Source organism: Canis lupus, chromosome 10 (assembly GCF_003254725.2).
Source record: "Canis lupus dingo isolate Sandy chromosome 10, ASM325472v2, whole genome shotgun sequence".
Lineage (NCBI taxonomy): Eukaryota > Metazoa > Chordata > Mammalia > Carnivora > Canidae > Canis > Canis lupus.
Window position 1 is genome coordinate 1,643,698 of NC_064252.1, and position 26,601 is coordinate 1,670,298.

Sequence of the window (26,601 nt, forward strand, 5' to 3'; positions counted from 1 at the left end):
CTTCACTCACCAACATCTGTTGTCCCCAGGTCAGTGGAGGCAGATTTGAGTGCTTGTCTCTTGCTCCGGTTTCCATGCTTCAATCCACTCTGTCCCTTCAACATTTGAAAGATAACTCTCATCCTAGGTAAACAACACTGAATGCGCGCATCCCTAATGTCTGTCTGAGAGATTAAGGAGCAGCATCCGCCCTTGAAGACCTTGCCCCATCAGGCAGGCAGGGTGGCCAGAGTGGCCCCTGAGAAACCGAGTCCTTCACCTCTTGGCACTGGGGTCAGATGGGAAGAGTGAGTCTGAGTCTGAGAGAGGGGTAAGGCCCCTCCCACTTTGTTTACTTTCACTGTCCCATCTCCCCTGTCCACCCCACTGGTTGAAGTGGATGGCTCCGAGATAGGGGCCTGATGAGAAGACGGATCTGATGGCCCTCAGGCTGATGGAAGACACCCTTACCTGGTGTACCGTGTAAGTTGACTGGCCATGGAGCAAGGGAGGGCAAATAGACAGATTGTACTGTAATGGCTGGCCCAAGAGGGAGTAGCGCCCATCACCTAGGAAGGAAGAGCAGATGGTTTTCTGGGAGTTAGAATTTCATGATATGACTTTTATGAGACTTCAGGGGACTTTGGAGATAGATGACAACAATGCATACTTTTTCTATGTTAGGAGTGCCCATGTGACTGACTAAAGAGTTTTCTCTTTTCCTAAACCCCTTGGCTCTCAGCTCTATCTCAGACAAATGGGGCTTTTACTTCCCTTACCCTTGAAGAAGGAAGGCCTCTGTCTACTGCAGATGAAAGGCCCTGTGGGAAACCTACAGATCCTTATGAATGTTTTTCATTTCTTCCTTTGCTTGCTTGCTTCCTTCCTTCAAGTAGTCTCTATGCCCAACATGGAGCTTGAGCTCCAAGCCTGAGATCAAGAGTCACAGACATGCTATACTGACTGAGGGCAAGCCCCATACCATTAATTTCTTATATAGACTCTCTGCCCCAAATGCAGGGCTGAAGTTTCTGACTCCTGTTGCGTGGCAATCCAGTGAGTGGATAAGAGTACAGGCTTGGAGCCAAACTGCATAGGTTCAAATCCTGGCTCTGTTACTGGAGGTGAGAGATTGGGTATGTTTTCCCTTCATCAGTGTTGCTGAGAAGGTTGAATAAATACAAGACACACAAAGCACGTATAGTTAAGCACTGGAAGGGTTACTTTATTATTGATAAATGTTAGATTTCAAAGCTCTTTAAAGTTTTTAAACCATACTCTCATCTGATTTTTAATACTGCATGTGACAGCCAAGACAGAAACAGATATATTAGGTCTTTACAGATTTTATAGATTAGGAAATTGAGTTTTGGTTCCAAGTCGAAGTAACATGTTCAACACCACAAAGCTAGTTAGTGGCAGAACATGAACTTGAACCCAACTCCAGTGTTCTCTCTTCTAAAACCACAGTTTCTGACACAGCCCCATATTCTCAGCCCTCAGACTCAGTACTGAGGAGTTCAACTCTTGGGTTTGTTAGAAAGTTCACTGAGTTTCTTCTCTGGGCTCACAGTCACCTACCTTACTTGGTAGTAAGTACTAAATATGTAAAGGAGGTCTGCAGTCAGCTGACTATGGGTGGCACTAAAGAGGGGCAAGTGTGCTTGGCCTAAACAGGGATATAAAGGAAGAGATGGCTCCCAGAGTTGGATGACCAGCCACACCAGTTTTCCTGCCTGTTTCTACCATCTAGATCTTCCCACTTGGGAATGGACTGCAAAGGGTGAATTTGGTAGCAGCCAGCCCTAATCTAACCCCTTACCCTGTGCTGGACCCCCAGGCCGGGGGAACTGTGTGAGGACAGGAAGGGGACTGAGTCCTGTGCAGACACTGCTGAGGCTGGTGACAGGAGAGGGTGCTGGAGACTGGGTAGGAGATGTGACGGGGCTGCTGCTCATTTGAGTGTTGGCCTGTGGGAGAGAGGAGCACGCATCATACACACTAAAAACGATTCTCTGGATGTTCCTATGGCTTGGCTTAGAATTCACCTTGCTCAGAACACTTCCCTTGCAGAACTCTGTCAAAGTCAGATTGTTCCTTCCAACAGCCCCCTTAGTCCCTACTTAATCTGTATTAATTAATTAAATTAAAAGATTTATTTATTTTTTTTAATATTTTATTTATTCATTCATGAGAGAGAGAGAGAGAGAGAGAGAGAGAGAGAGGCGCAGAGACACAGGCAGAGGGAGAAGCAGGCTCCATGCAGGGAGCCTGACATGGGACTTGATCCTAGGTCTCCAGGATCACACCCTGGGCTGAAGGCGGCGCTAAACCACTGAGCCACCAGGGCTGCCCAAAATTTATTTTAAAGAGAGAGAGTATGCATGGGGAGGAGTTGGGTCAGGGAGGAGCAGAAGGAGGAGCAGAGGGAGGGGGAGAGGAGGAAAGAATCTCAAGCAGACTCCTCACTGAGTTCAGAGCCCCATGTGGGGTTCGACCTCATGAACCTGAGATCATGACCTGAGTGGAAATCAAGGGTCAGATGAGCCACCTAGGTGCCCCAATTTGTATTAATTTAACAGCCACTTTTTGACATAGTGTTTTAAGTATTCTCTTGGCATTTTCAAGTGTGTGTTCCTTAGATTTTGGGTTCCTTGAAAAAAGATGCTCTCCTCTATTTCTTATGATTCTCCCTGAAGAGTGCCCAGGGAAAGACACATAGAAGAGGCTGTTTGGTCAATGGCAAAGATGATTCCCTGAGAAGAATCTGGTCTTCTCCTTGCTAAGACAACGCTGGGTTGCAGGACTCACCTGGGGGCTACTGTCAGGATTGTATAGGTCTCCAGGTTTCTGCCCACGCTGGTCCATGCTGTAATATTTACAGTGACTCCACTGGACCATGGATGGGTTCTGGGGGGGCTGGGGTCCATTAGGGACATTCAGCTGCATGACCACCACGCCTGGTCCAGAAGGTGACACTCCTGAGTGGCAGGAAGAAAGGGGTTAGTTGTGAATTCAAACTATATTTTGACCTTCCAACTAACCCTGAGTGTGAAAACCAGTAAGCAAACCTACCCGCTAGCCTCAGGGTCACTTAAACTGTGTCCTGCCAAGAATCTGAGATAGTTGATTTAGTTTCTTACTCCCCTCTCCTCAAACCAGTGAAAGTTTGAGACATGGGTCCCAGATGCCAATGCTCCCCTGGCCTTCACCTGGCGAGGAGTACTTTGGTACGCTTGGCAGAAAACTACTCCATTTTGTCAAAATCGGGTATTACCAAATGCCCAGGTCAGATTGCTTAAACGTCTGGGCATGGTACACGTCCCAGTCTGGGGCTTGGGCCAGGGCTGCAGGCACGTGCAGGCTTTTCTGGTAATGACTGGTCAGAGATCACTGATCTCTGGTTGCTCTGGAGAACACTCATGCACACAGATTCCCTAAGCCAGGCCAGGAAGCACTTGGATTGGGAATGGCACAGAGCTGTATGTCACTTTCAGGATATGACAAATAATTGGAGGTGCTAAGGCACAGGGTTTATATAGCGGAAGTGGGAGATGAGATATGTTTATTCATTTATTCAACATTTATTGAACATTTACTATGTGCCAGTTCCTCCTATGCTGGGCACTGTGTGTACAACAAACAAAAGTAGTCCTTGCCCCTATGGGATGGACAGTCTATCAGGAAGTCACATATTAAGCAAACAGCTGATGTCAGAGTTTGAACCACATTCTAGTAAGCGTCTTAATCCCACAGGTGTTCAGAGAGCTAACTCAAGTGGCTGATGTAAAATGGCTGAAGGAAGGGAGGGACCAGAGGCAGGAAGATAAATTAGAAAGCCACTGAAAAAGAACGAGGAGGTTCTGAATTAGAGCAGTGACTAGGGGAATGGAGTGGAGGGTCAGACTCTCGAGTTTTCGCTGACAGGTTCAGGTGACTGACTGGAAGTGATCCTGAGGTTTTAGCACAGACAACCATGGGTAGCCTTACCCTCCCACAATCTGGGGGAAGCAAAGAGTTCAGTGTGGAAGAACATTAAACCCTGAATCTTCCTCATGGTGAAAAGCAAGGTAAGGGATCATGGAGAAGCGGACTGAATGACAGTCCCTGCTGGGAGGGATGGGCAGGAGCTCTGCTTCCCCACAGGGGACTGTCCAGCCTGAGAGTTTGCTCTTGACCTCTCAGGCTGTATTTCTGTTGGGGACAGGCTGAGTTCATGTGTGTGTGGTGGGAGAGGACGGGACTGGGGGTAGCTAGCTTGGAAACCTGCTGCAATGCTGCCGTTTTCATGGCTCAGTGCTCCGAGGTTGCCACTGCTGCCGCCGTCACATTGCTTCCTGTGACGGGAAATGTTGCAGCCTCTGCCCTGGGCACCAGTCATGCTGGGAAGTGACTATGATTGCTTTTCTCAGGTAGCATCGGTCAAAGGCAAGGAAAAGAAGCGGCGGGAGGCCAGAGAGAGCAGCTCAGGAGACACAGCATCTGTCGTACCCTGTTCTCCAGTCAATTTGTGGCCTCCACCCTCTGGGTTCATCTAATCAGAGAGCACAAATACTCAGAGCGACAGGCTCGCCTCTCCCCATCCTCTGCCACAGGGGACGGGGTATTCATCAGCGTGGCTTGTAGAAGGGCCACCAGAAAATCGAATAGTTGTGGAGTGTCATGCATTTAACAACTCCCCCCTTACTATAGTTGCTCTGGGCATTTTCTTTCCCCATCCTAAGAGCCCCACCTGCTCCAACATCCTCCACCAACAAAATTGCAATTGACCTTATTCAAACACCTCATTGCTACCTGAGGGGGCCAACGCAAAAATAATCAAATCTACAGCTTTCTAGAAGGCAGCTCATAATCTGAGCCTAGTGCCTCAGGCCAGGAAAGAGTAGGGGGGGACATGTGAGTGTGTAGGGTGTGGGCATAAGCAAGGCAGTGGAAGCTCTTTCTAATACTAACATGAGCCATAAGGAGCTATTAGAGGGCTCAAGGGGAGGGGGAATGACAACAAAGTCCTCATATTATTTTCTCTAATCTTGACAAAAACAAAGCCAGGGTTTTCAGTCCCAGCCTTAGTCCTCCCCACACTGAGCCCTCCCCCACTGGCCTGGAGCATTGTTCCTTCACTCAGCCGGGACACAGAGCACTACGCTGATGAGCTGATTTTTATGCTTCTCTTCCTCAAGCCAAAAGCAGGTGGCATCCGTTAACAGCTGAACTGTCGCTACTTCTTAATGGACGTGGCAATAAAAAAAAAAAAAAAAAAAAAGGGAAAGAAAGAAGGGAAGGGAAGGGAAGGGAAGGGAAGGGAAGGGAAGGGAAGGGAGAGAAGAGAAGAGAAGAGAAGAGAAGAGAAGAGAAGAGAAGAGAAGAGAAGAGAAGAGAAGAGAAGAGAAGAGAAGAGAAGAGAAGAGAAGAGAAGAGAAGAGAAAAACCACCCCAGTGACAGCACTTTCACATAATCAGGTTGGGGGAAGGAGCCTGGGTTGAAGTGGGAAGGGGGAGAGGGGGGCTGAATAAGGAAATCAATTTCAGCCTGAAAGCTCTGAAAGGAGAGGGGATGTGTGAATGGCTTTTTAAGTGGCATCATTAAACCTGGGCAGAAAGGTCGATTGGGCAGAGCAAACCGCATAAATACAAACAGATGACATTTATGTCTAGCAGAATTGGTTTTTGTTTAGTTTTTTTTTTTTTTTTAAATCACTGAGGTAGAAGACTGATAAGGCTTCTTCCTTACCACCAGGAATCAAATCTATGGAAAGGAACGTCCAGAGAAAGAATATCCACAGGCATCTTTCTCATATTAGAACAGGATACAATCCAACAGTATCTTAGTGTTTTTCCCCTTTTTTGGTGAAGGAGAGGAATATCTTCAGGGAGTAGGAGAGAAAAGAGTTACTTTCAGCTTTGGAATCCCCTCAGCTACAAAATGAGCCAGTAAGTATGTGAGAGGCTATTTCTGTATATACCTCACTCTGGCCATGGTGCTGTGTCACTGTGAGTTGGGAGTCTGTGTATATGTATCCCAACCATTTCAGGTCTGTGTGCATCCTCCCCAAAAAGCACCTCTGGAGAAACCTCAAGGGACCTATGGGCCATCATCTTAGTGGGAAGAAAAGTGTTTCCTGACGAGATAGTGCTAATATCACAGCGGAGGACTTAAGGTCCAGGCCTGGGGGTAAACTGGACAACTACAAAAATGTATTAATAAGCCAGAACAGTTGTTCCAGGAACAGCCAATCTTAATCCCTGCCTTTATTTTTGGAAAAGTGACCATGTTGCTACATGGGAGAAGGGCGGGTGACTGTCCTCTGAAGGTGACATAGCAGTCCTTGTGGGCTATGCTGGCTTTCTATCTTCCCAGTAAAGGGTAAACTGGAAAGGAAGGAAGAAGCAGCACTTCTTTTCTTCCAGCTCCTCTTATATTTCCATAAGCTGAGATTGAAGAGTTTTGAAATCAATGATAAGGTAAATATGGTCTCTTAGATGACATGGGTGGAACAGAGGGTTCCATCACCTAGGAAGAGTACAAGGGATCAGTCAGAGAGGCCTAGAATCAATCAGGGCAGCCTGGAAGAAAGGACATGTAACAGGAAATTCCAAAGAAGTAAGGGAACCAGATAATGAAGAGGGCTTCTTCCATTTCTGTTGATTTGGGAAGAGCACAGATGACCTCCTTCCAATACCAGCCCAGACTTCTAGTGCTGCCAACTTTCAGAATAATAGCTGTTCCAGTTTGCTTAACCTAGCACTAAGTCCAGAGTAGATAGTAAAAAAATTCTTTTTACTTGCTTTGTTTCTGATTCAAAGAATTTGTATTTGAAGATGAAGAGATACCACCCCAGAGACCCAGTATATATACTAAGATACCACTAAGGATTCATATAAAAATGCACATACAGGTATACCCATATGCACATGCACACAGTTGTTTTAACAAACAAGAGAAAATGCCCTGCAGTAGCAAGCACCACCAGAGGCTACAGCGGTTCTTGGAGCTGGCTTCTACAATTTCCATATCCCGCTGGGAATTTCAGGTCAAGTGCCCCTGGCGGACACTAGGAGAAACAACTAGAGAAACCAGTAATGTAATAAAGGGTAAAAGGCTATTGAATTTAAAACCTCAGCCTATGAGAGAACCATGTTCGATCTGAAAGAAGGCAGAAGTCATTATTCCTTGAAGGTAACTGATCATGTCTTATGAGCGAGACTAATTCTGGAATCCACTCTACAGCATCTAACATGGATGGTGCAAAAACTCTTAGGTGAAAATCTTATTTCTAAAATGGAAAACTGTCAAAATACTTCCCTCTCACCAGAAGAGGGCATTCTGATATTCCCACAATGGACGAGTGGGGATGGTTGGAGGCTGCATTAAGCCATGTCTCCCCTTCCCCCACCCGAGAACCCCTGAAGTTGCTTTAGCTGCAGTGTAATGCTGTGTCAAGGTGGGGGAAAAGGGCAACAAACAAGGGTACCTGTACTTGGGATGTTGGGAGAATTACTGGCAAAGGCAGAAAATGAGAGGCTGCATGGCACCAGCCTATTCACCTAACAGTTGCCCCTTCCAAGAAGGCCTTTAGCTATTGAACATGATATCCATTTATTTTCCACTGGAGGGAAAGGAATAGAGTACAGAGACTTGTTGAAAGTGTGATATTGAGCATGTAGCATGGGTTATGAAAAGGCAAAAGACCCAAGTTCAAGGTCTAGGATCATGACCTCAGGCAAGTCATTTATCCTCTTTGAGTCTTAAATCTTGTCTTCATAGAGTTGTGGTTGAGAATTAGAATGACACAATGTATGTGAGCACATAAGAAAAACTGCCAAACAAATCTAAAATATGACTTAAAAAGCATTTTATCAGCCTCCCTTACACTCCCAACAGAAAAGTAAAGCTGTCTGTAGGAAAAATGAGGGCAGGAGACAGAAGTAAGCACTTTGTGTCTCAAAGGCATGGGAGTAGTGACTGTAATGCTGGATTCAGGGAGGAAAAAAAAAAAGCAAAAAAACAAAGAAACAAAGAAAGAAAACAAAGAACCCAGTGAAGGATGCTTCCCAGGAATGGAGATAGGACAACCAGCCTCACCTCTCAACAGGTCAACCTCAGCACCTCTGGAAAACACCATCAGGACTGGTCTTTCCTTGTGGCAGCCTTATAGGTGGGGACAGAGCCAATCCCTGAACTAACTCTCTTGTTGTTCCCAGCTCTAGAGCACAAGTCTTCCAGCAGTGTTTGTGCATGCCGGTACCCAAGACCTCCCAAGTCCTCTTACCTGAGTACTGCTGTGGCATCTGTGGTGGGCTGCAGGGAGAGGGAGACTGAGGCATCTGGTACTGCTCAGAGCCGGGAGGTTGCAGAAACCCCACGGAAGGGCTGGAGGATGAAGAGAGTAGTGTTAAAGTAGCAGAGGGAGGAGCACAGCTCCTGGCAAACAGCTGCTGCTTCCCAGGCCTCCCCTGTGGGAAGCAGAGGCAGCAGCCAGTCATTCCCAGACCAATTTGCCATGCAATTTCTAAAATCACTCATCAGTTCAAAGTTAATTATATATATTTGTACTTGATCATCTTTCAATTAGAAAGCTGCTAATCAGTGCTACAGATGGAATGTTAGTGACACATGCTCTTTCCAACAGTGTGGAAACACCAGACACATACACGTGCACACATGCATACACACACACACACACTCTCCAAGAAACACAAAGTGCCAGAAACAGACACACAGTGCTAGAGAGAGATGGGTAAAAAGAACTAAGGAAGGCAGCCCGGGTGGCTCAGTGGTTTAGCCCGCCTTCAGCCCAGGGCATGATCCTGGAGACCCAGGATGAGTCCCCCGTCAGGCTCCCTGCATGGAGCCTGCTTCTCCCTCTGCCTGTGTCTCTGCACCTCTGTGTGTGTGTGTGTGTGTGTGTGTGTCTCATGAATAAATAAATAAAATCTTAAAAAAAAAGAACTAAGGAGGTGTCTGATTCAGGATATTTATGCAATGGCAAACAGTGTTATCTAAAGACAAAGGGTGAACACCCCCCAATACTCAAGATAACGGGGAGAAATACACACAAAAAGAAGTAAACACAGACACTGGGAGAAACACACAGAAATACATACAAATAGGCCCAGACCTGACTTCCAGTTCCAGCTCTAACTAGCTGGTTGACTTTGAGTAAATTTCTTAATCTCCCTAGCTGGAATTTTCTCATTTGTAAAAGAAGGGAGAAAAATGAAACAAGGGGAGTAGACTAAATATTTCTAAGGTGGCTTCTACCTCTAAAATTCTATCAGCTACTACCTATACTAAGAAATATATATATATAGAAATAGACATATAGAAATAGACCATCTGAGATTCATCCATGAATATAAAGTACACAGAAAAAATTACATATATATTCTCCAAACTTCTTCTTTTAATGATGAACAGTCTCTATCTCATAGTTCTAAATCCCACTGATTAAAAAAAAATGGGGGACATCATACAGCCTCTGTCTCTGAAGCAGGAATTTTTTTTTGTTGAGCTCTTATTTAAATGTCAACACACCAAGGAGAAAAGAAGAATGACCTCCTTCATATTCTACCTGCTTTAGGGCACCACTGGAATCTTTACCCCTGCCTTTCTTTTCTTAGGTCAGTGGAAAGTTCCTGAAGGTCTATGGGAAATGTGCCCCAACTCTCTGGGAGTCCTCACCTCGTACCATTCTGCTGAGCCGGTGGGATCACACTGTAGTACACTGGTACGCCCCCTGTGGGGAGGCCCCCTTGCACAGACTGGCTCGCAGGGACCAGCATAGGTTGCTGGAAAGGCGGCTGGACCACATTTTGCGAGTCATTACCCACTGGGACCTGGGTAGAGATGAGAAGATAATGACCACTTATACTCCCAATGAGCTCATCCAAAGAATGGCCAAGTAAGTCATCACTAGACCAGGACACTGACTTCATTCCCTTCCTTTACACACTCCTCCTACTCTCCTCCTCTGCCTAAAGAAAATGTGTACAGAGCTATCTGTACTTCTCTCTTCTCCAAACACCTCCTTTGAACATTCTGATATAGGGAAATGATCCTGATTTCCTTTAGATCCTACTTTTCTGGGCCATATACTCATTTGCATGGCTGTATAAAGACCAAACAATTTAATTAAAGATAATCTTCTCCAACTCTCTGGGCTTTATCTCAGGAGAATAACACATACAAATTCTAGGGGGAAAGTGAACAGTATTTTAGTGTTGGAGTTGTCACACTGGATGATGTGGGAGACTGTCTTCCTTTTCCTCATCCCAAGGACTGGGTGATCTTTCCCAGTGCAGAATGCACCCACTTGGTAAGAAGGCAGTGGAGTGTACTGAACCACCAGGCCTTGCATCTGGCCCCCCATGCTGCTCCTCTGGTTGCTGAGCAGGCCCTGGTTCTGTGGCTGCTGGACCCCAATCATGCCTTGGTAAGCCGCCTGCTGCTGGTTAGGCATCATGGGCTGTAAACCTAGGGATAGTCAAGGCAGAGAAGACATTAGCATGGTCTCAACAATGTTTAGGAGGTCACACTCTCTGTAATTTTCCTTCCATCTATTTTACCTTTTATTTTTCTGGAGATCCTGGGTCTCTCTTAGGACTAATCATTCCTGTGTCTTTTTTTTTTTTTTTTTTTTAAAGGAAGGTACTTCTCTCTTTCCCAGTCTCTGCCCTTCCCCTAGTCACTGCTTCCCTACCCCAGCAGTTCCTCTTACCAGGCTGCTGGGATGGCTGAGGCAGCTGTTGACCACGTTGGGGACTATAGGCCACCGGGTGAGAAAGAGGTCGATATTGCTGGTTGGAGTTAGGATACTGTCCAGGGGGATAGTAAGAAACCTGGATCTATGGTGAGAGGAAACAGATATGTGAGAAGGTCCCTTAAATTCAACCCCAACATCTCCAACTATAAAATGCACAAGGGTCGGGGCACCTGGGTGACTCAGTTGGTTAACCATCCAACTCTTGTTTCTGCTCAGGTCATGATTCAGGGTCATGAGATCAAGCTTATGTTGGGCTCTGCACTCAGCATGGAGTCTGCCTGAGATTCTCCTTCTCCCTCTGCCCACTGCCCCCACCCCCAACCAATCAATCAATACATGCATGCAGGCAACAGAGTCAATGGCCAGAGATCTGTAAATAGACATATTTTGAACCTGCAATTGGAACATTAATATATGGTTTTTTTTTTTCAGATTTTATTTATTTATTCATGAGAGAGAGAGAGAGGCAGAGACATAGGCAGAGAGAAGCAGGCTCCATGCAGGGAGCCTGACGTGGGACTTGATCCCGGGTCTCCAGGATCACACCCCAGACCGAAGGCAGGTGCTAAACCACTGATCCACCAGGGCTTCCCCTAATATACAGTTTAAAACAAAACAGGAATGATTTATGTTATATAGAAGGATGACCTTCTGACTAAAAAGACAATTCTCAAGTACAAAGTGGGGAAATGGAAGTGGGGATAGGTATCACCTTTGATCTACCTAAACTACGGGAAGAAAGAAGGATTATAATAGCAGACAAACTGAATTAGTGCTTTAAGCTGGGAACTCATGCTGCTCACCTGTTGAGGGGGCTGCATATAGCCCTGGGGCTGCAGGACTTGCTGAGTAGGTGGCGCATGGCTAGAAGGGGAATAGTTGGACGTGGGGAGGGGCTGTCCCGTCGAAGCCATGATGAAGCTAGTCGGCTGAGGGTGCTGGGAGATAAGTGGGGGCTGGAACAGAGCTGAAGATGGGTCAGCTGCTTCAGTAGAACCTTGGCGGCTAAGGCTCATTTGTCCAAAGGGGTTGCTGAGGTCATCTGCCTGTTGAGACAGCAAGGGAGACTTGAGGACTCAGGTCCTATCAAGGCCTTGTATTTGGCTTAAATACAAAGACAGATAGACAGACAGAAATAACAACCCTCTCTATAGTCTTTTTTACTGACACCAATTTGGGATACTCCTGCCTCCATTCCCTGGGAGGTACTTTTTAGCCCTAAACCTCTGTCATGTGGTGTTTGAAACTGCTGTCAACTCGGGGCACCTGACTGGCTCAGTCTATAGAGCATGTGGCTCTTGATCTTGGGGTTGTGAGTTCAAGCTCCACATTGGGTGTGGAGTTATTTAAAAATAAAATCTTAAAAAAAATTGTTATTAACTGAACAGGTGTTTAAAGACCAACTCCAGAACCAGACTCCTTACCACATATGAGTAACAATGGCCACTTTCATTGACTTTTATTAGAATTAGTCCTGGAGAGATGGGAGCAACAACACAACTTTCTATATATAGAAAAGACAGAACAAACTAATGGATTAAAAAAAAAAAAGATTCTAAGTCCTTCTCTATTTCCTGTCTTCCTCATATCTCCAACTATACAAAAGGCTCTATGTTGCTGTGTTTTTATAATAAAAGACCTAGCTAACACCTTGAGTGGACTAGGGATGGCTAGGTTCATGTGGCTTCCCAGCTTTGCCTATGTAGTGAAGGGACTGGTGGGCTCGGCTTCCTGCTGCTTATTTCCTTACCCCCTCCTCTCGAGGTCATTTCCACCTCTGTTCTCTGACACTTACCTAGAGTTCTCCTGCCCTTCAGGAACCACTTCCAATTCTCACCTCTGAAAGAGGCCAGGATGAGTGGCTGAGCTGGAGGGCAAGGAGACTGACATGCTAGTCTGTAATTGCCTCCTCTCTCAGCCCTCTTCTCTAGGCAGCAAGAGAGACAGTGGTCCGCCGCTCACTTGTATGATGATAGGTCAGAATTTGTTAGCTTCCTCATTCCTTCTGTTTCCCGGATAATAAACACACACACACACACACACACACACACACACACACACACACACGGCAACCCCTTAAGTAGGAATTCTTTTGAAAAAGAAACTAGTAGAAAGAAAAGACAGTGCTTTCCTGTGGTTTCACTTATTTTCAGGAATCTGATCAAGTTAGCTGTTTTGCTACCTTAGTGAGCAGGAAGAGATGACAAGAGGACTGGACTGCAGATTATTTTGAGGTCCATGTTCCAAAACTTTTCAGAATGGAGATGAGAGGTGGAAGCAAAGAGTGGATTCTAGTGAAAACTCAGATGGTGTGATTCTCACACACACACACACACACACACACACACACACACACACACCCAGGGCTCTCATAACCATGATAGAAGTTATCAACTATGAGGTAAATCAGGTCTTCACAGGATTTGTAGTCTGGGTACAAACAATTTAAAGAGCATGTGTTATGCAGTAGAAGTGGCTATTTTTTATATAAAATAACACAGTAAGATAGAGGAACATTTTAAATTTTTACCAGTGATGCCAGAGAAATCTGCAATTGTGTTTTTATCTTCAAAAGAAATTATAGAAAACCATCCTATACAGGATAAACTGGGTTCTTCAAACATGTCCGGGGAGAAGAGGAGATGAAAGATGCACATAGGAGAGAGACGAGGAGCCCAGGTTAGAGCAACACCCAATTCTGTCCCCCTCCTGAAACTCAGGGGGAACTCAGTGCTACTCTCTTACATTTAGACATCTTTCCATGCCTGAAGTGCTGTGATAAGGCCACTAGAATAGAGTATAGCGCAGCCTGTGCTAGCCATTTGCTCTAGAAGAAATACCTTTTAACATGGCTATCCAAAAAGTGCAATTGCTTTGTCCCAGATGGACCCCACAGACATACCACAGATACAGGCCACACATGGACATGACAAAAAGGGGAACAGAGTTTATACCATGTTGTACTGCTGGGGCGGAGAGACTGGCAGAAGGACTTGGGGACAGGAGCCTGGAGAGAACTGAACAGGCTGCGGAGAGGGCTGCAGAGCCGGGACTGGCTGTGGACCAGCAGAGAGACATGTGGAACAGGGAAGAGAAAAGGGAGGTATGGGGAGAGGCAGGGGCAGGGGAGCAGAGGCGGGGAGGGAAAGGGGAGGAACAAGAAGATTAATCATAAAAAAAAATGTCACATGAAGAGCAAGGCTGCTGAGCAGACTGGAGAGCAAGCCCAGGATAGCTTGTGGCTTTCGTTATCTCTAACAAATAAGCAATCTCTCCTTATCAGGAGAGACCCTTGGCAGTGCACTCCACCCCGTTAGCTACTGAGAACTCTGCAGCTGTTGTGAGCAATCTTAGGACTCTCAGGCCCAATGTCTGCTGCCTGGTTCCAAACACAGCTTTTTCCAAAGCATTTTTTCTGAACCCACGATTCCCGGGGAGCATGATCGTAACCCTCCTGAATGCCCACTTGAGAAGGAATTCCTACTCCTATGGGGGGGGGGGTCATCTAAGGTCTGGCTCAGCTTTCCCAGCCACGCTCCTGATTTCACACCACAGCTCTCCCGGAGGAAGTGCTCATTCACAAGGATCGTCTCCCTCCGGAGGGTGGAGAAGGAACAAACAGCCAGTTCACGCCTGGTTCCAGCTACTTCTTCCTGCTCCATGATTGTTCTGTGCTCCTCCAGGCTGTGAGGGCAGTATGAAAAATGCCCCCATGAGCAAACAGGGAGAGATTTGGAATAAAATATAAATAGCTTTGCTGTAGCTTTTGTTCCTTCAGTCCCTTCACTAGCCTCAAGCAGGAAGATTTGTTTATAAGGAACATGATGTGTTCTAAACCAACTAATGGAGAGTTCTTTTTTCTGTCTCTCTTCTTCCCCTCCAGCCATTTCAATCACTTCTCCTGGAGAACTGGTTCTCCAGCCGGCCGTAGCCCCTGGTGGTAGATGGGGTGGGAGAAAGGAGAGAGGCTAGGGAAGAGGGGGAAATAACGTTTATATATATTGTCTCATTTACATATGGTTCTCATTACAGACTCAAAATAATCCATAGGGAGATGTGATAACTTGTATTTGCAGTGAAGATAGTAAGGCTCAGAGGAATTCAATCACACATCCAGATCACACAGCTAACACGGCAGAGCTGGGATGGGAACATAGTTTGGCCTATGTTCCCATAGGAAAGAATATACTCTTTCTCCTCCACTCTAACAGTAGAGAGCTGGTAAATGAAGAAGTTGAACAAACATTTTTTCGTTTGTATGATTCTCCTCCCTCCTTTCAAATTTAGAGGTATGGAGGACCAAGCGCTCAATATCATCATTCTGGCACCTGTAGTAAACTCCCAGCTATCCTGGCATAACCGATTTTTGGAAGCCAGTCTCATTTCAAATATGATTTTGGGCCAGGCTGCTCATGATGATTTACTTGTGCTGGTAGCTTTTTAAACCCATTTTCTATCATCCTAATCCTCTTCTTTCTCTTGGGAGACGATCTATTGTGCTTCAGGTCTTATATCCAGGGGAGAAGGGGTCGCACAGGTATAGCTGCCTATTTCTTCACATTTCTGAGTTCTTAGTAAAAAAAAGAGGAAAGAAACGATGCTCCTCTCTTAGGCCTCTTCTGTCTGAGGAAGGGTAATGGTAAAAGTAGGGGTCTCGGTGCTATTTCCCCACCACTATCCTCAGCTATAGTTCTCAGAGAATCTCAAACTCCTGGGCCAGGGAACTTCAAAAAACCATGGGGAAGCCAAAGACTGGCCCTAAGGGATATGACTGCCACCTGCTGGTGAATTCCGGGTAAGATAACTGGCTCTCGGCTGACTAGACTCCCAGAAGCCTCCCTCTCGAGAGGTCCACGTCACCTCAGGTAAATAGGGCAAAAGGTACCCATTGGTCCTTTAATCCTCAGCCTCACCCGTTGGTTTCCTGTGTTCTACTGACACATGATAGGGAGGTCTGCTCTGACAGTGGAAGCCTGCCAAGAAAGGAAAGTTTAGCATAGTTTAGCCAGCACCATTCCCCGGCCTACTGCAAATGGCTCTTGCTACAAATTTCTGAGGGAACAGAATCTGTAAGGAATAATGTTTCCCTGTTTCTAAACTACAGGGCCTAACCTAGTACTGTATATCCTGCAGGAGATCAGTCAATACCAATGACTGACCCGCTGACCCTTGTGATCCAGAAGCAGGGCCAAAATCTGAGTAAAAGTTTAGAATTCAGGGCCAGTCAGCTAAGCACCCTAAAATTTTTTTCAGTCCCAAATGGTTATTCCTGTTATCTCTTTATTCTCCTCCCACTCTTGTTGTCTGTTTCTAGATATGGATGGAAGGAGGAGCCAGATGAAGACTAAGAGGGAGAAAAGGGAACAAGACTGTATTACAAAAAAAAAAAAAAAAAAAAAAAAGACTGTATTAAAACACACACATATTAGAAAACTCAAATACTGCGACCTTAGAAAAGTGAAGCAGGCACAGAAGCACAGCAGGAGATAGAGAGAGAGAGAGGCATATCGACTTACAGGTCTGAATGAAGACACAAACAGGGAAAGTACACACACATGCCACACTTCAGTATGGAGCGAGATAAGCTGATATGAATGGGACTTAATGAGGCAGACAATGGTAGAACAAGAATGAAAGTAACGACTACAGAGAAACTGATTTAGGGACCAAGATAAAGGCCTGGAATGATTTGCATGTGGATTATATTAAGACACAAAGCAGGGTTTCCTAGATCAACACAATATCAGAATGGGGTAGTACCGGGCCATCCTGGGCTCCTTCAGTCTAGTTTCCAGTTCCTGGGGAATGTATGCCTGCAATTTACTTGTGTTACCTACAGAAGAGACAGATCTGAGGCCAAGCTGGACTAACGGAGCACAGAGGTGAGGAAACCTGGGAGGTGAAATGAGAAAAACTGCAGTGGCAGAGTGCAGACAGGGGCTTCCCAACTAGCAGAGAGCACCACCAAGGATAACCTGGGACAGAGGATGGGCTCCACCCATGGGCAGCTCTATTCATGGAAAAAAATATAAGTGAGGCACTCAGAATAGCTCTCCTCAGAGTATTAAGGATACTTAAACCTAGAACATTAGGGCAGCCTGGATGGCTCAGCGGTTTAGAGTCGCCTTCGGCCCAGGGTGTGATCCTGGGGACCCGGGATCAGGTCCCGCGTCAGGCTTCCTGCATGGAGCCTGCTTCTCCCTCTGCCTGTGTCTCTGCCTCTCTCTCTATATATATATATCTCTGTCTCTCATGAATAAATAAGTAAAATCTTAAAAAAAAAAAAAAACCTAGAACATTAATGTTTTAGTTTAGAATAGGGACTAATGCTGATGCTGATGACTTGTATGACCTCCACAAAAATAAAACTACACCAAAACCTTACTTGGTGTCAACCTCTTATCAGTCTAACAACAGAAGGATACAGAGCTCTTTCACCGCACAGAAAACAAAGAACAACTTTGGGAGGTTTTGTCCCTTATGGGTTATATATGGCAGGGGTCTTGAGTATATTTCCTTTCCTCAAACCCCAACTCCTACATATGCGTTATTGGTTCAACAGTCACATGAACACATTCACAGTCAGTTATGGTGGGAGCTGTGATCTTTTCAAGCTCTATATATGGATACAGTGAATAAAATTGTCTTGCTAATTACACAGGACGTAGAGGGAGATGGGGTACAGCAGAAATGTGGAACAGGGTAAAAGATCCCACTGGCAATTCTCAGGAAGAAGAGGAAGAAACAGAAAGCAAAAAGTCCCAGGCTGACTCTAACAGCATTTTGGCCAAACCCTTGCCCTTACTCTTCTCTCCCCGCAACTAACAAACAAGAAATGAGGAGGAGGGAGTGGCAGGTCTCCAACAGATCTTTCCTGCCACCCACAGCATAACAGACATGACTGTACTTCCAGAGCTTTCTTGAATGGGAGCGGAGGGGGCTCACACTGAGTGGTGACTCACCTGTGAGATCATGTGATTATTCAAGGGTGGCTGTTGCTGAGGCGTGGGTGGAAGAGCAGGAAGTTGCGGCTGCTGTGGCTGCTGTGGCTGCTGCTGGGCAGTACAAGGGAGAAGGCCCCGGACAGACTGGGATGAGGTGACCTGGTTGCAAACTTCTGGGGCACCTAGCGCCACTCCTAAGGCAAAGAGGAGACCCATCAAGAGTTGTAAGCGCCAGCCATGAACATGCCGCCCTTGGAGATGCAGGGCTCTACTCCTTCCCTGCTTCTTTGCCTCACTTCCCTCCTGTCCATTCCCCCCAGTCTTGGGAAAATCCATGCCTGAGCACTAATGCATTTCAGCTGCCCTTCTGATGGGAATCCTCATCTTAGCAGGTTTCTGCTTCCCAGGGACAGTAAACACCTTTCCCATCGATGCTGGATGCTGGAATTGAATAAAATTTGAGGCTGCCAAGGCACCTCCCCTGAAGTACCTAGAATCTGTCCATCATGACTAGACAACTGAAAACATAAATGTGTGCTTCCTGGGAAGGTGTAGATTCCTAGTCCCTTAAGAGACCTTATTTCTTTCTGATTTCTTCTCCACTTGCGGCATTTCATAAAAGTTGCTGAGGGGGCAATCTTGCCTCTCCAAGCACTTGCCTGTGCACACACAGAAGCACAATTGTCACCCAACTATTCTCATTTCCAGCCTCTCTAAGCCATGCATGCCTTTCACATAAAATACTTTTACTATTTGCTGTGTGCTGGGCATTGTATAATGAACTGAGAACACAAAGGTGAGGATAACACAGTCCTTGGCCTTATGCAGCACAGGATCTTCTGACTGGAGATGGACACCCACACGATTACAATCTGATAAGGAAGGATAAGGGTCACATTGGTGATATGAACAAAGTTCTATGGCAGCAAAGATGAGGACGTAGTAACTCACTTAAAGAAGTGAGTGGAGAGGGATCCCTGGGTGGCGCAGTGGTTTGGCGCCTGCCTTTGGCCCAGGGCGCGATCCTGGAGACCCGGGATCGAATCCCACATCAGGCTCCCGGTGCATGGAGCCTGCTTCTCCCTCTGCCTATGTCTCTGCGCCTCTCTCTCTCTCTCTCTCTCTGTGACTATCATAAATAAATAAAAATTAAAAAAAAAAAAGAAGAAGGGAGTGGAGAAATGGATTTGAAGGATGAAAAGAAGGCTTGTCAGACCAAGAGGGGATGAAGCTATTACCATATTCAAGAAGTGGCTGGAGGGCAAGAGGAAGAAGGATATCTGGAAGCAAGACTAAAGTGGCAAGCTGGGGTCAGGAAGAAATGCTGCATTAGGTCATTTGGATTTTATTATACATGGAATACAGAAACATGAACATTTTTAAAGAGAGGACTGACATGATAAGATCTATGTTTTAGATTGGAAAACTGACTCTAAAAAGGATAGAGCAGGGAAACCAGCTTGGGGGCTAGTGCCATAATTAAATAAAAGAAGACAAAGGCCCAGATAAAGGCAGAGGCAGTGCGGTTAGAGAGGAGATAACAGAAAAGGGCAGTAGAGACCCAACAGAGATCTTCACGACTACTGAGGTCTTCTGAGGACAAGACCTACAGAACTTCTGGGATGAGAGGCAAGAATTTTTTAGAGGCAGGAGGGTGAAATGAGGGCCACTGGGTATAAAGACCTGAATACCCCCTGCTAAGAGCACAAGAGGAATAGATGGAGAAGGTTACACAGAATGTCAGGAGAGCTGAAAGGTGGTTACAGGGCTGGCATGTGGAACATATGCTCCTTCTCAGTGACTGGGCTCTAGAGAAGCAGTCACAGCACTTCTTGCAGTTCTGGCCTATTGGCTGCTACCAACTTATTATAAATAGCTGAACTCCAAGGGTTTTTTCTGCTCTACCAACCCTCTATAATCTGAGAGATCACAGAATGAGAGCATTATCATTCTCATCCTAGTATATAACCTGAACTTGGGCTGACAGGGATGTCTAACCTTGGTCAGAATGAAGATAAAATAATCTAATCCCACACTTTGTTTGTTTGTAATTAGGGGAAAAGATATGAAAGAAAATCAGAGGGGGGAATTAAAAAAACAGTGGGTCCAATAAATCAAATTTTTCCTCATGGGGCTGTGTTAGTTTTTCAGGATACTATACTGGACAAGTGTTTTGTTAGAAGTAAACATCAGTGATGTTTTGCAGAAGACAAGCAAGAAATGATGAGCATGACACGAAGGACAGAAGCTGAGTACCTGGCCTGGAGATCCTTCCTGCACTGCCACCTTTACTGCTCCCGATGCTGTCCCCTCGGGTGAGGATAGAGATTCCACTGAAGCTGCTGGCTTTGGTGACAGGGGGCCGCATGCTCCGGACAGAGCCATCAGAGTCTGTGCTGCTCCAAGGCCGTGGCTCCAGGGATTTGAGTTCGCTGTCTGTGCTGCTTTGGCGGCTACTTGAGGTTCGGCTGGGCCCCTCACGGTTCCCCCTGCAGAGACCACAGTGGTCAGAGCACCCCCCACCTACCACTTCAGCAGAAGAGCTAGGAGAGAGTTCATTTCTATTCTTTCAACGACAAAGGAGGGGTGAGGGTTGGGAGGAGGATGGACACCCATTTCTGGTTAGTTGGTTGGCCAACCACGACTTGCTGGGAGCAGACAGAGCAAGATCCAGTACAGTAACAAAGAACACAGAGGCAAATCTGGAAGACAGTGCACTGGCGACTAATTCAATACATCAGACCAGAGGTGGATGGGAAACCATATACATGATGCTGAGATTGGCTGTGGTCTTTTCCCCTGCCCCCGCAGGGATCCCACACATGCAGGAGTAGTGGGGAGCAGAGAGGTACCACCTCCTTCTAGGAGTTCTTAAAACAAAAGGGCTCTTGGAAGTTCCTACTGCTAGAAGGCAGGGGTAGCCAAGACATGGATAAGTATAACAGATCTTCCATATAACACGTGTCAAAGCCAGCAGAGGTACGACTTTTCCAAGGGTGGGAAGAGGAGTATAGATTAATGGGGCATTCTGGAAAACTTAGTCTGACAGTCTGAAATTGACCCAACCTGTCTGTGGAAATTCTGTGTTGGTATCTGGGAACAACTGGTTCCAGGGTCTCTAAGGGCTAGTCTTCAACATTATCAAGCAAATATGCCCTTGGGACCTAGGACTGCAAGGAGCAGGGGCTGGTTGCGCCTAGTTGCTGCCATATTAACAATCCTATTGCCCTAGGCAAAGCACAAGGCTATTGAGAAAAAGGACTCCTCTCTTATTTTGCTCTGGAAACATCAGGGTTATCCTGATGCTGTAATTACTGCCTATGATTATAAACACTTGTAGCCTGGATGGGACTGACCTAAAACCCCTAAGTCTTATTGAGCCTCCACTGCTTCTTAATCAATAAGCAACCAAGAACCAGGAATTTTCCTTTCCTATCTCCCACCCCCAACAACTACTGACCTAAAGAAACCAAATGACAATTACAAAGATTTTGGTATATGTACTGGGGTGCCGGTGAGCAAAAATCATGTAACTCAAGGCTCCCTCCTTTTCACTATCATCCTGCCTAAAGCAAATAGAAAACCCCATCCCAATCCCCTTAGCTTCAAAGACACTAGGCTCAGAATTATTCCAATAAAGAAAGGTAGTTTTCTTACAAGGGTAATACCCTTCTTTATTAGAGAATATCTGCTCCAAGGGTACTATAGGAAAATGGACAAAATAAAAGCTAGGGTCACTATTTTAGTTTTTAAGTCAGGCCAATCATGGTGAGCTAAGAACAAACCAACCAGCAAAGCTGGTTAGGGACACGCTACATCTTCTCTGAATCCCAAGTAGATGTGTCTATAACCTCAGTGCTTCCCTCTCTATAGTTAAGATAACTGGAAATATTCCTGTCTCCTTAAAACTTTATCCCTTTTTCTTGGGAATGTCAAAAGCAGAATGGGATACAAAGAAAGAAATATAAATCAGGTACTCTCCAGGAACAGAATTCAACCTGAAGTGAGAGACAAAAGCCGTGACTTAATGGCCAAAGGCAAGTCTACGGAGAGGACTCAACAAAGATGTGTCTGTTTCAGGGGTAGGGGATAGAGCAAAGGCAATGGATGAAGCTGTTCATTAGATATTAGAGCCTGAATTTTATGAGACAAGTCCTAATGGACTTTTACACCCTAATCAAACACAGCACTATTAGGACAGTTGTGCCATTTTCTTTGTCTTTCTACCAGAGGTAAACAGTGAATGAGTGAACTTTAAACCAAACATCCTGGGAAGCTTAAGCCAAAGTGGCAGCGCTTCTGTACTCATCCAGCTCCCCCAAGACAGTGATGGCCAAGTGTTCAAAATGTGGCTAGTCTAATGATTTAACCTGAATTAGTACACTACATCCCCAAGAGCTATTAGAGAACTTAAGTTGAGTCTTGGCCAGGAAAGAGATCAGTTTTCTTTCTCTACAACTAAACCTAATCTCTAGCCATGTCGTTCCACTTCACTAAACATGTCAACTAGGGAAAACTCCCACACTCAGTTCTAAGCACTGGACTGGGGTATGTTTGTGTGTTAGAGAGATGGGGGTGCAGGACAGAGAACATTCACACTTTATACTCCTATAAAAATCAAAGCTGACTCAGCTTTCACAAGTAGATTTATGCTGATGAAAAGTTCAGTTTATTGGGTCTAGGGAGTCGGTAGGGAGGTCTGTGTAAGAAGTGATAGTAGGGGTGCCTGGGTGGTTCAGTGGTTGAGCATCTGCCTTCGGCTCAAGTTGTGATCCCGGGGTCCTGGGATCGAGTACCGCATCAGGTTCCCTGTAGGGAGTCTGCTTCTCTTTCTGCCTATGTCTCTGCCTCTCCCTGAGTGTGTCTCTCATGAATAAATAAAATCTTAAAAAAAAAAGCAATAGTAAATGCAATAATGGCTTATTTGTCAATGGAGTAGAATCTTCCAAAGAACCGGGAAGCTGCCCTAGTTATTGCCAATGTGGATGATGGAATGTGGTGTATCAGTATCTATTTCACACACTTGGGAAGAAAGGTAAAAAGCCGTTAGAGAAGACCAGCTTCTCATCACTAGAATTCTGGGCCAGTACCCAAATAGAAGAAGTTGCCCCCTTAAGAGTCCATAGTGATACATTTTAGATGACCTAGATCTTTAACCAACACTCAGTATGGAAAGCAGTGACTTAAAAGGAAGTCTGGATAGGAGAGACTCACTAGATCCTTAGAGCTGTTATCTGCACTGTTTGATGTAGTTTGATGCTCCACAGCACTAATAAGGGCATCATTCTTAGCAGTGAAGGCGAATTAGGGCTCCAAATGGAACTCAGAGAGAATGGGGTAATGTTTCTAGAGAGCTGGTCTGGGGTGTGGTGAAAGAACACCAGACAAAGAGTTGGTCCCAGTTTTGCCACTAATAACCATGTCAACTTGAATTGGCTACTTAATTTCTCTGCTTTTGTTTTCTTACATGTAAACCAGCTTACCAAATCAGACACTGAGAGACCTGAATCAGTATGGTATACTTTGGTAACTATGTATTAGCATATGTATAGAAGTTAGTTTCTAACTAACTAACTAACTAACTAACTAACTAACTAACTAGTTTAAAACTAACTAGTTTAAAACTAACTAAATAAACTAACTTTATTATAGGTTTCTGGGATGATTTATGATCTTAAAGCACAAAATATGGGATAGGTTTTTTTTTTTTTTTTTTTAAGGGAAGCTCTATATCAACCATCATGAACAATGCAGAGCCCTCACTGCTTTCAGATGGACTTCACAGTGGGATGATCTAGGAAAAAGAGTTCAGAGATATGGAAAAGGAGATAATGCCCCCTTCCAAGAAAGAGAAATCTTGTAACCCAAATTTCTATGTGGTTTGACTAGCTTTAGAAAGGATACAGGGGAAGGGACAACTGAGGTAGTGGGAATGAGAGCTCTGACTAACCTGAGTTCCCATCAAGCTTAGGATTCAAAAAGAGATAAACCCTTTGGAAAGTGTTGGACCCAAATCCTAGTATTGAATACTGAGGTTTTCTCTACTCTATAGTTTTTCTATTGGTAAAATGAGAAGAATGTACTTAATGAGTTGGTGCTAGACAGGGTCCTAATGAAGTGCTTCTCTCACTAATGCCTTGTGTAATCCTCTGGAGTGGGACTGAGAAAATCAAATGAAAGGGAGATTCTCATGACTGCTTTGTTGGAAAATGGAGACTATTAGGCCTGAAGAAGTTAAATTGTAGCTTTTACCAATGTTAACAGCAAGTCATGGACAGTCATCAAAAAAAGATGTGCTCAAACTTCATGCCAAGGCAGATAAGTCTTTTTCTGAGGCCATCTTACAGATTATGTTGTCCCAAAGAGAAAACTATATAGACAGAGATGTTTGTGTTTTTTATGTGTGTGTGTGTGTGCATACTATTTTTTCTTAAAGATATAAAACATTCCCTTGCTGGGTCAGGGATAAGCTCTTTGCATCTTTCATAGATTCAGAAAAGGTAGCCAAGAAGATACTCATTCTTTTACCTTAATATAAATATATGTTGAAATCTTCCCCACATGCCCAATTCCAGAAAACTTTTGGAAAGGAGCAGTACTATCTCAGACACACCTATCTGGTCCCCTTCACCACCTATCCATGACTTAAAATGAAATCAGCAACAACAAAAATAAAGTCATTGAGCAGGAGCCATTTCTTTTTTAATGGAGAAAATATCCAATGTTGCAAAAACCACAAATTGAAGTATTCCACAAGCAGCCATGCATTGAGCAAACTCACTCCGCTGAAAAGATTACAGCAATACAAAATAAAAAAACAAAAACAAAAACAAGGAGAGATATAGATCACACAGAGGTACCTAAAAATCTGCCTTCTCTTGTGAGAGCTAGAAGAAAAGGCTTCTTTGGAGAGTCTGTTGGTTAACATCAAAGAAAAGCATCATTACAGGATTATATTAACCTCACTGACAAAGCTCAATGAGAAGCAGGGAACATGCTAAGTGGTACTAACCTGATGTCATTTAGATATCCGTTCTGGCCAGTCTAGGTGAAGGGGAGAAAACGGAAAATAACTTATAAGAAAACAGCATGGCATAACCGAAAAGGGTGTCCGTGATGCTATGAATACCCAAGGTCCTCAAACCAAGCTCACCCCCCAACAGGAGAGAGGGAGCAGGGACAGGATGACCCACACCCACACACCCAATCTGACCTCTCACCTTTAGCAGGAAAGAGCATTCAGTGTTTTTAGCTTTCCCACAGTGTGTTTAAAAAGAGACGCTGATAAAGGTGGGAGAATGGAAAGAAGGAAGAGGAAAGTATTAACCTATTATTTCCTTTTTAATTCTAAATTTATTCTGTCTAGAGGTAAGTTGAGCGTAATATTGGTGTGCTTGGTCCTATAGAGTGTGATCAAGGGAAGGGCAAAGGGAGACAAGAGAAAGAAATTTAGTTTTTCTGGAAGTCATCTCAATGACTATTCCATTTCTGTCCTCCACAGTGGCCAAAATGAAAGACATTCTGACCTGACCTGAGACCCAAGGAGAGTAAGAAATTGGGGAAGCAGGTACTTTTCGGAGCCTAGAAAAAATGAAAGAATTAAAAGCCTGAAACATTCCTTTTGGGGATCATTTCCTGACAAAGCCACTGAGCTGAGTGAAGTGAGCATTACGATGCACTCCCAAGCCTTAGAAAAAGGCACCAAGAGTGTCCAGCTGCTGAGCAGTGGGGGCTCCACACGGAGCAGAGCCTATGTGGGGCAGCTCTCCCAGTATGCAGCTCAGGCTCCAGAGAAGGCTGCGGTGGCAGCATTTCCATCCAAACACCCTTCTTGCCACTTCCCTTTCTTGTTGGCCTGCCTCTTCCCCTCATCCATCCACCCCAATTTACAGCTCCACCCTTGGTCAGCTCCCTCTGACTGACTGGGTTCCTCTCCACAATGGAATCTCTGGAGTGTGGGGTGGGCTTTGGCCATTTTTCCTGGTCTAGACCTTCTTGAGATTCCTGATGCCTCTAACACAGCAAGAATTAGGAAGTGCTGAAATGAAAAGTGGTAAATCCGCAAGGATTTAACAAAGAATACATATATTAGTAGAGGCCTGAGAGACTAGAAATCAGGAGAAAAAAGGAGAGAAGAGCTAACTGTGATTTTGTTATAGCTGTACCCAGACATGTTCCAGTGTTGTCCCTAATTAGCCCCAATACCTTATTAAAAGTTACTTGTGCTTTCAGAGTATCCATGGCTTCGCTAATGGCTGGCATGGTGGGACAGTCATTTATCATGTGTCAGTGAAACAGAGCAGCATATCACAGATAACTATGCTGTGATGTCACTGGTACTTCCTAATCTAAAGAGCCCAGAGCAGAGCAAGCTATTGAGAGGCGGTTTACTCTAGGGGTCAAGAGCATGGTCTCTGGAGCCAGACTGCTTGAGTTCAAATATCAACCCTTTCACTAACTAGAGGTGTGATCTGAGATTACTTAACCTTTCTATGTCTCAGTCCCTCATTTATAAAATGAGGGAAATAATGCAACCTACCTCATAGACCTAGTGTGAGGATTAAATTATGTAAAATGCTAAGAGCAGTGTATGAAAGATAGTAAGCACTATATAAATGTTTGTTATTATCATCTACCAACCTGCTCTGTCCACAACTTAAGGTCATCACCGGCCATAGCCATGTACAAGTGACCTCTCTCCTCTCATTCCACCCAAGTGGTTTGCAGGAAAAGGTAGAGAACCTCTTTGGGCTATGGTTGGATAATTTGGAGGACAGACTTTTTTTTTTGACTCAGAATGGAAGTCTATATAACAGAAGGTAAGATGATTCCTTCTCTTTGGACTTTGGGCCAGGAGGTTTGTTGTGTATCTGTCCCCAGTGAGGATCCTTGGGACACCTGGGTCTCCTGAGACA

General features: G+C 45.0%; 1 protein-coding gene and 1 long non-coding RNA gene across 37 annotated transcripts in view; one reads left to right on the top strand and one right to left on the bottom strand.

Moving 5' to 3' along the window:
- R3HDM2 (R3H domain containing 2) overlaps positions 1-26,601 on the bottom strand; it is a 166,556-nt gene that overhangs the window by 4,168 nt on the left and 135,787 nt on the right. For 17 of the 36 annotated variants that reach the window (XM_035696357.2, XM_035696354.2, XM_035696358.2 and 14 more), the window contains 14 exons: positions 24,699-24,730; positions 24,547-24,600; positions 19,943-20,175; positions 17,705-17,880; positions 13,697-13,798; positions 11,546-11,788; positions 10,698-10,824; positions 10,293-10,453; positions 9,662-9,816; positions 8,250-8,350; positions 2,791-2,960; positions 1,802-1,949; positions 451-548; positions 11-95 (listed from right to left, as the gene is read on the bottom strand). In XM_035696357.2, the coding sequence (XP_035552250.2) occupies positions 11-95; positions 451-548; positions 1,802-1,949; positions 2,791-2,960; positions 8,250-8,350; positions 9,662-9,816; positions 10,293-10,453; positions 10,698-10,824; positions 11,546-11,788; positions 13,697-13,798; positions 17,705-17,880; positions 19,943-20,175; positions 24,547-24,600; positions 24,699-24,730 (1,885 nt within the window). The remainder of the gene's footprint in view (positions 1-10; positions 96-450; positions 549-1,801; positions 1,950-2,790; positions 2,961-8,249; positions 8,351-9,661; positions 9,817-10,292; positions 10,454-10,697; positions 10,825-11,545; positions 11,789-13,696; positions 13,799-17,704; positions 17,881-19,942; positions 20,176-24,546; positions 24,601-24,698; positions 24,731-26,601) is intronic. The other 19 variants (XM_035696364.2, XM_035696355.2, XM_035696352.2 and 16 more) reach the window with 3 other exon arrangements.
- LOC118350093 (uncharacterized) lies at positions 2,960-5,639 on the top strand. Its single transcript, XR_004803271.2, has 2 exons — positions 2,960-4,049; positions 4,392-5,639. It is a non-coding gene; the product is annotated as an uncharacterized LOC118350093 (long non-coding RNA).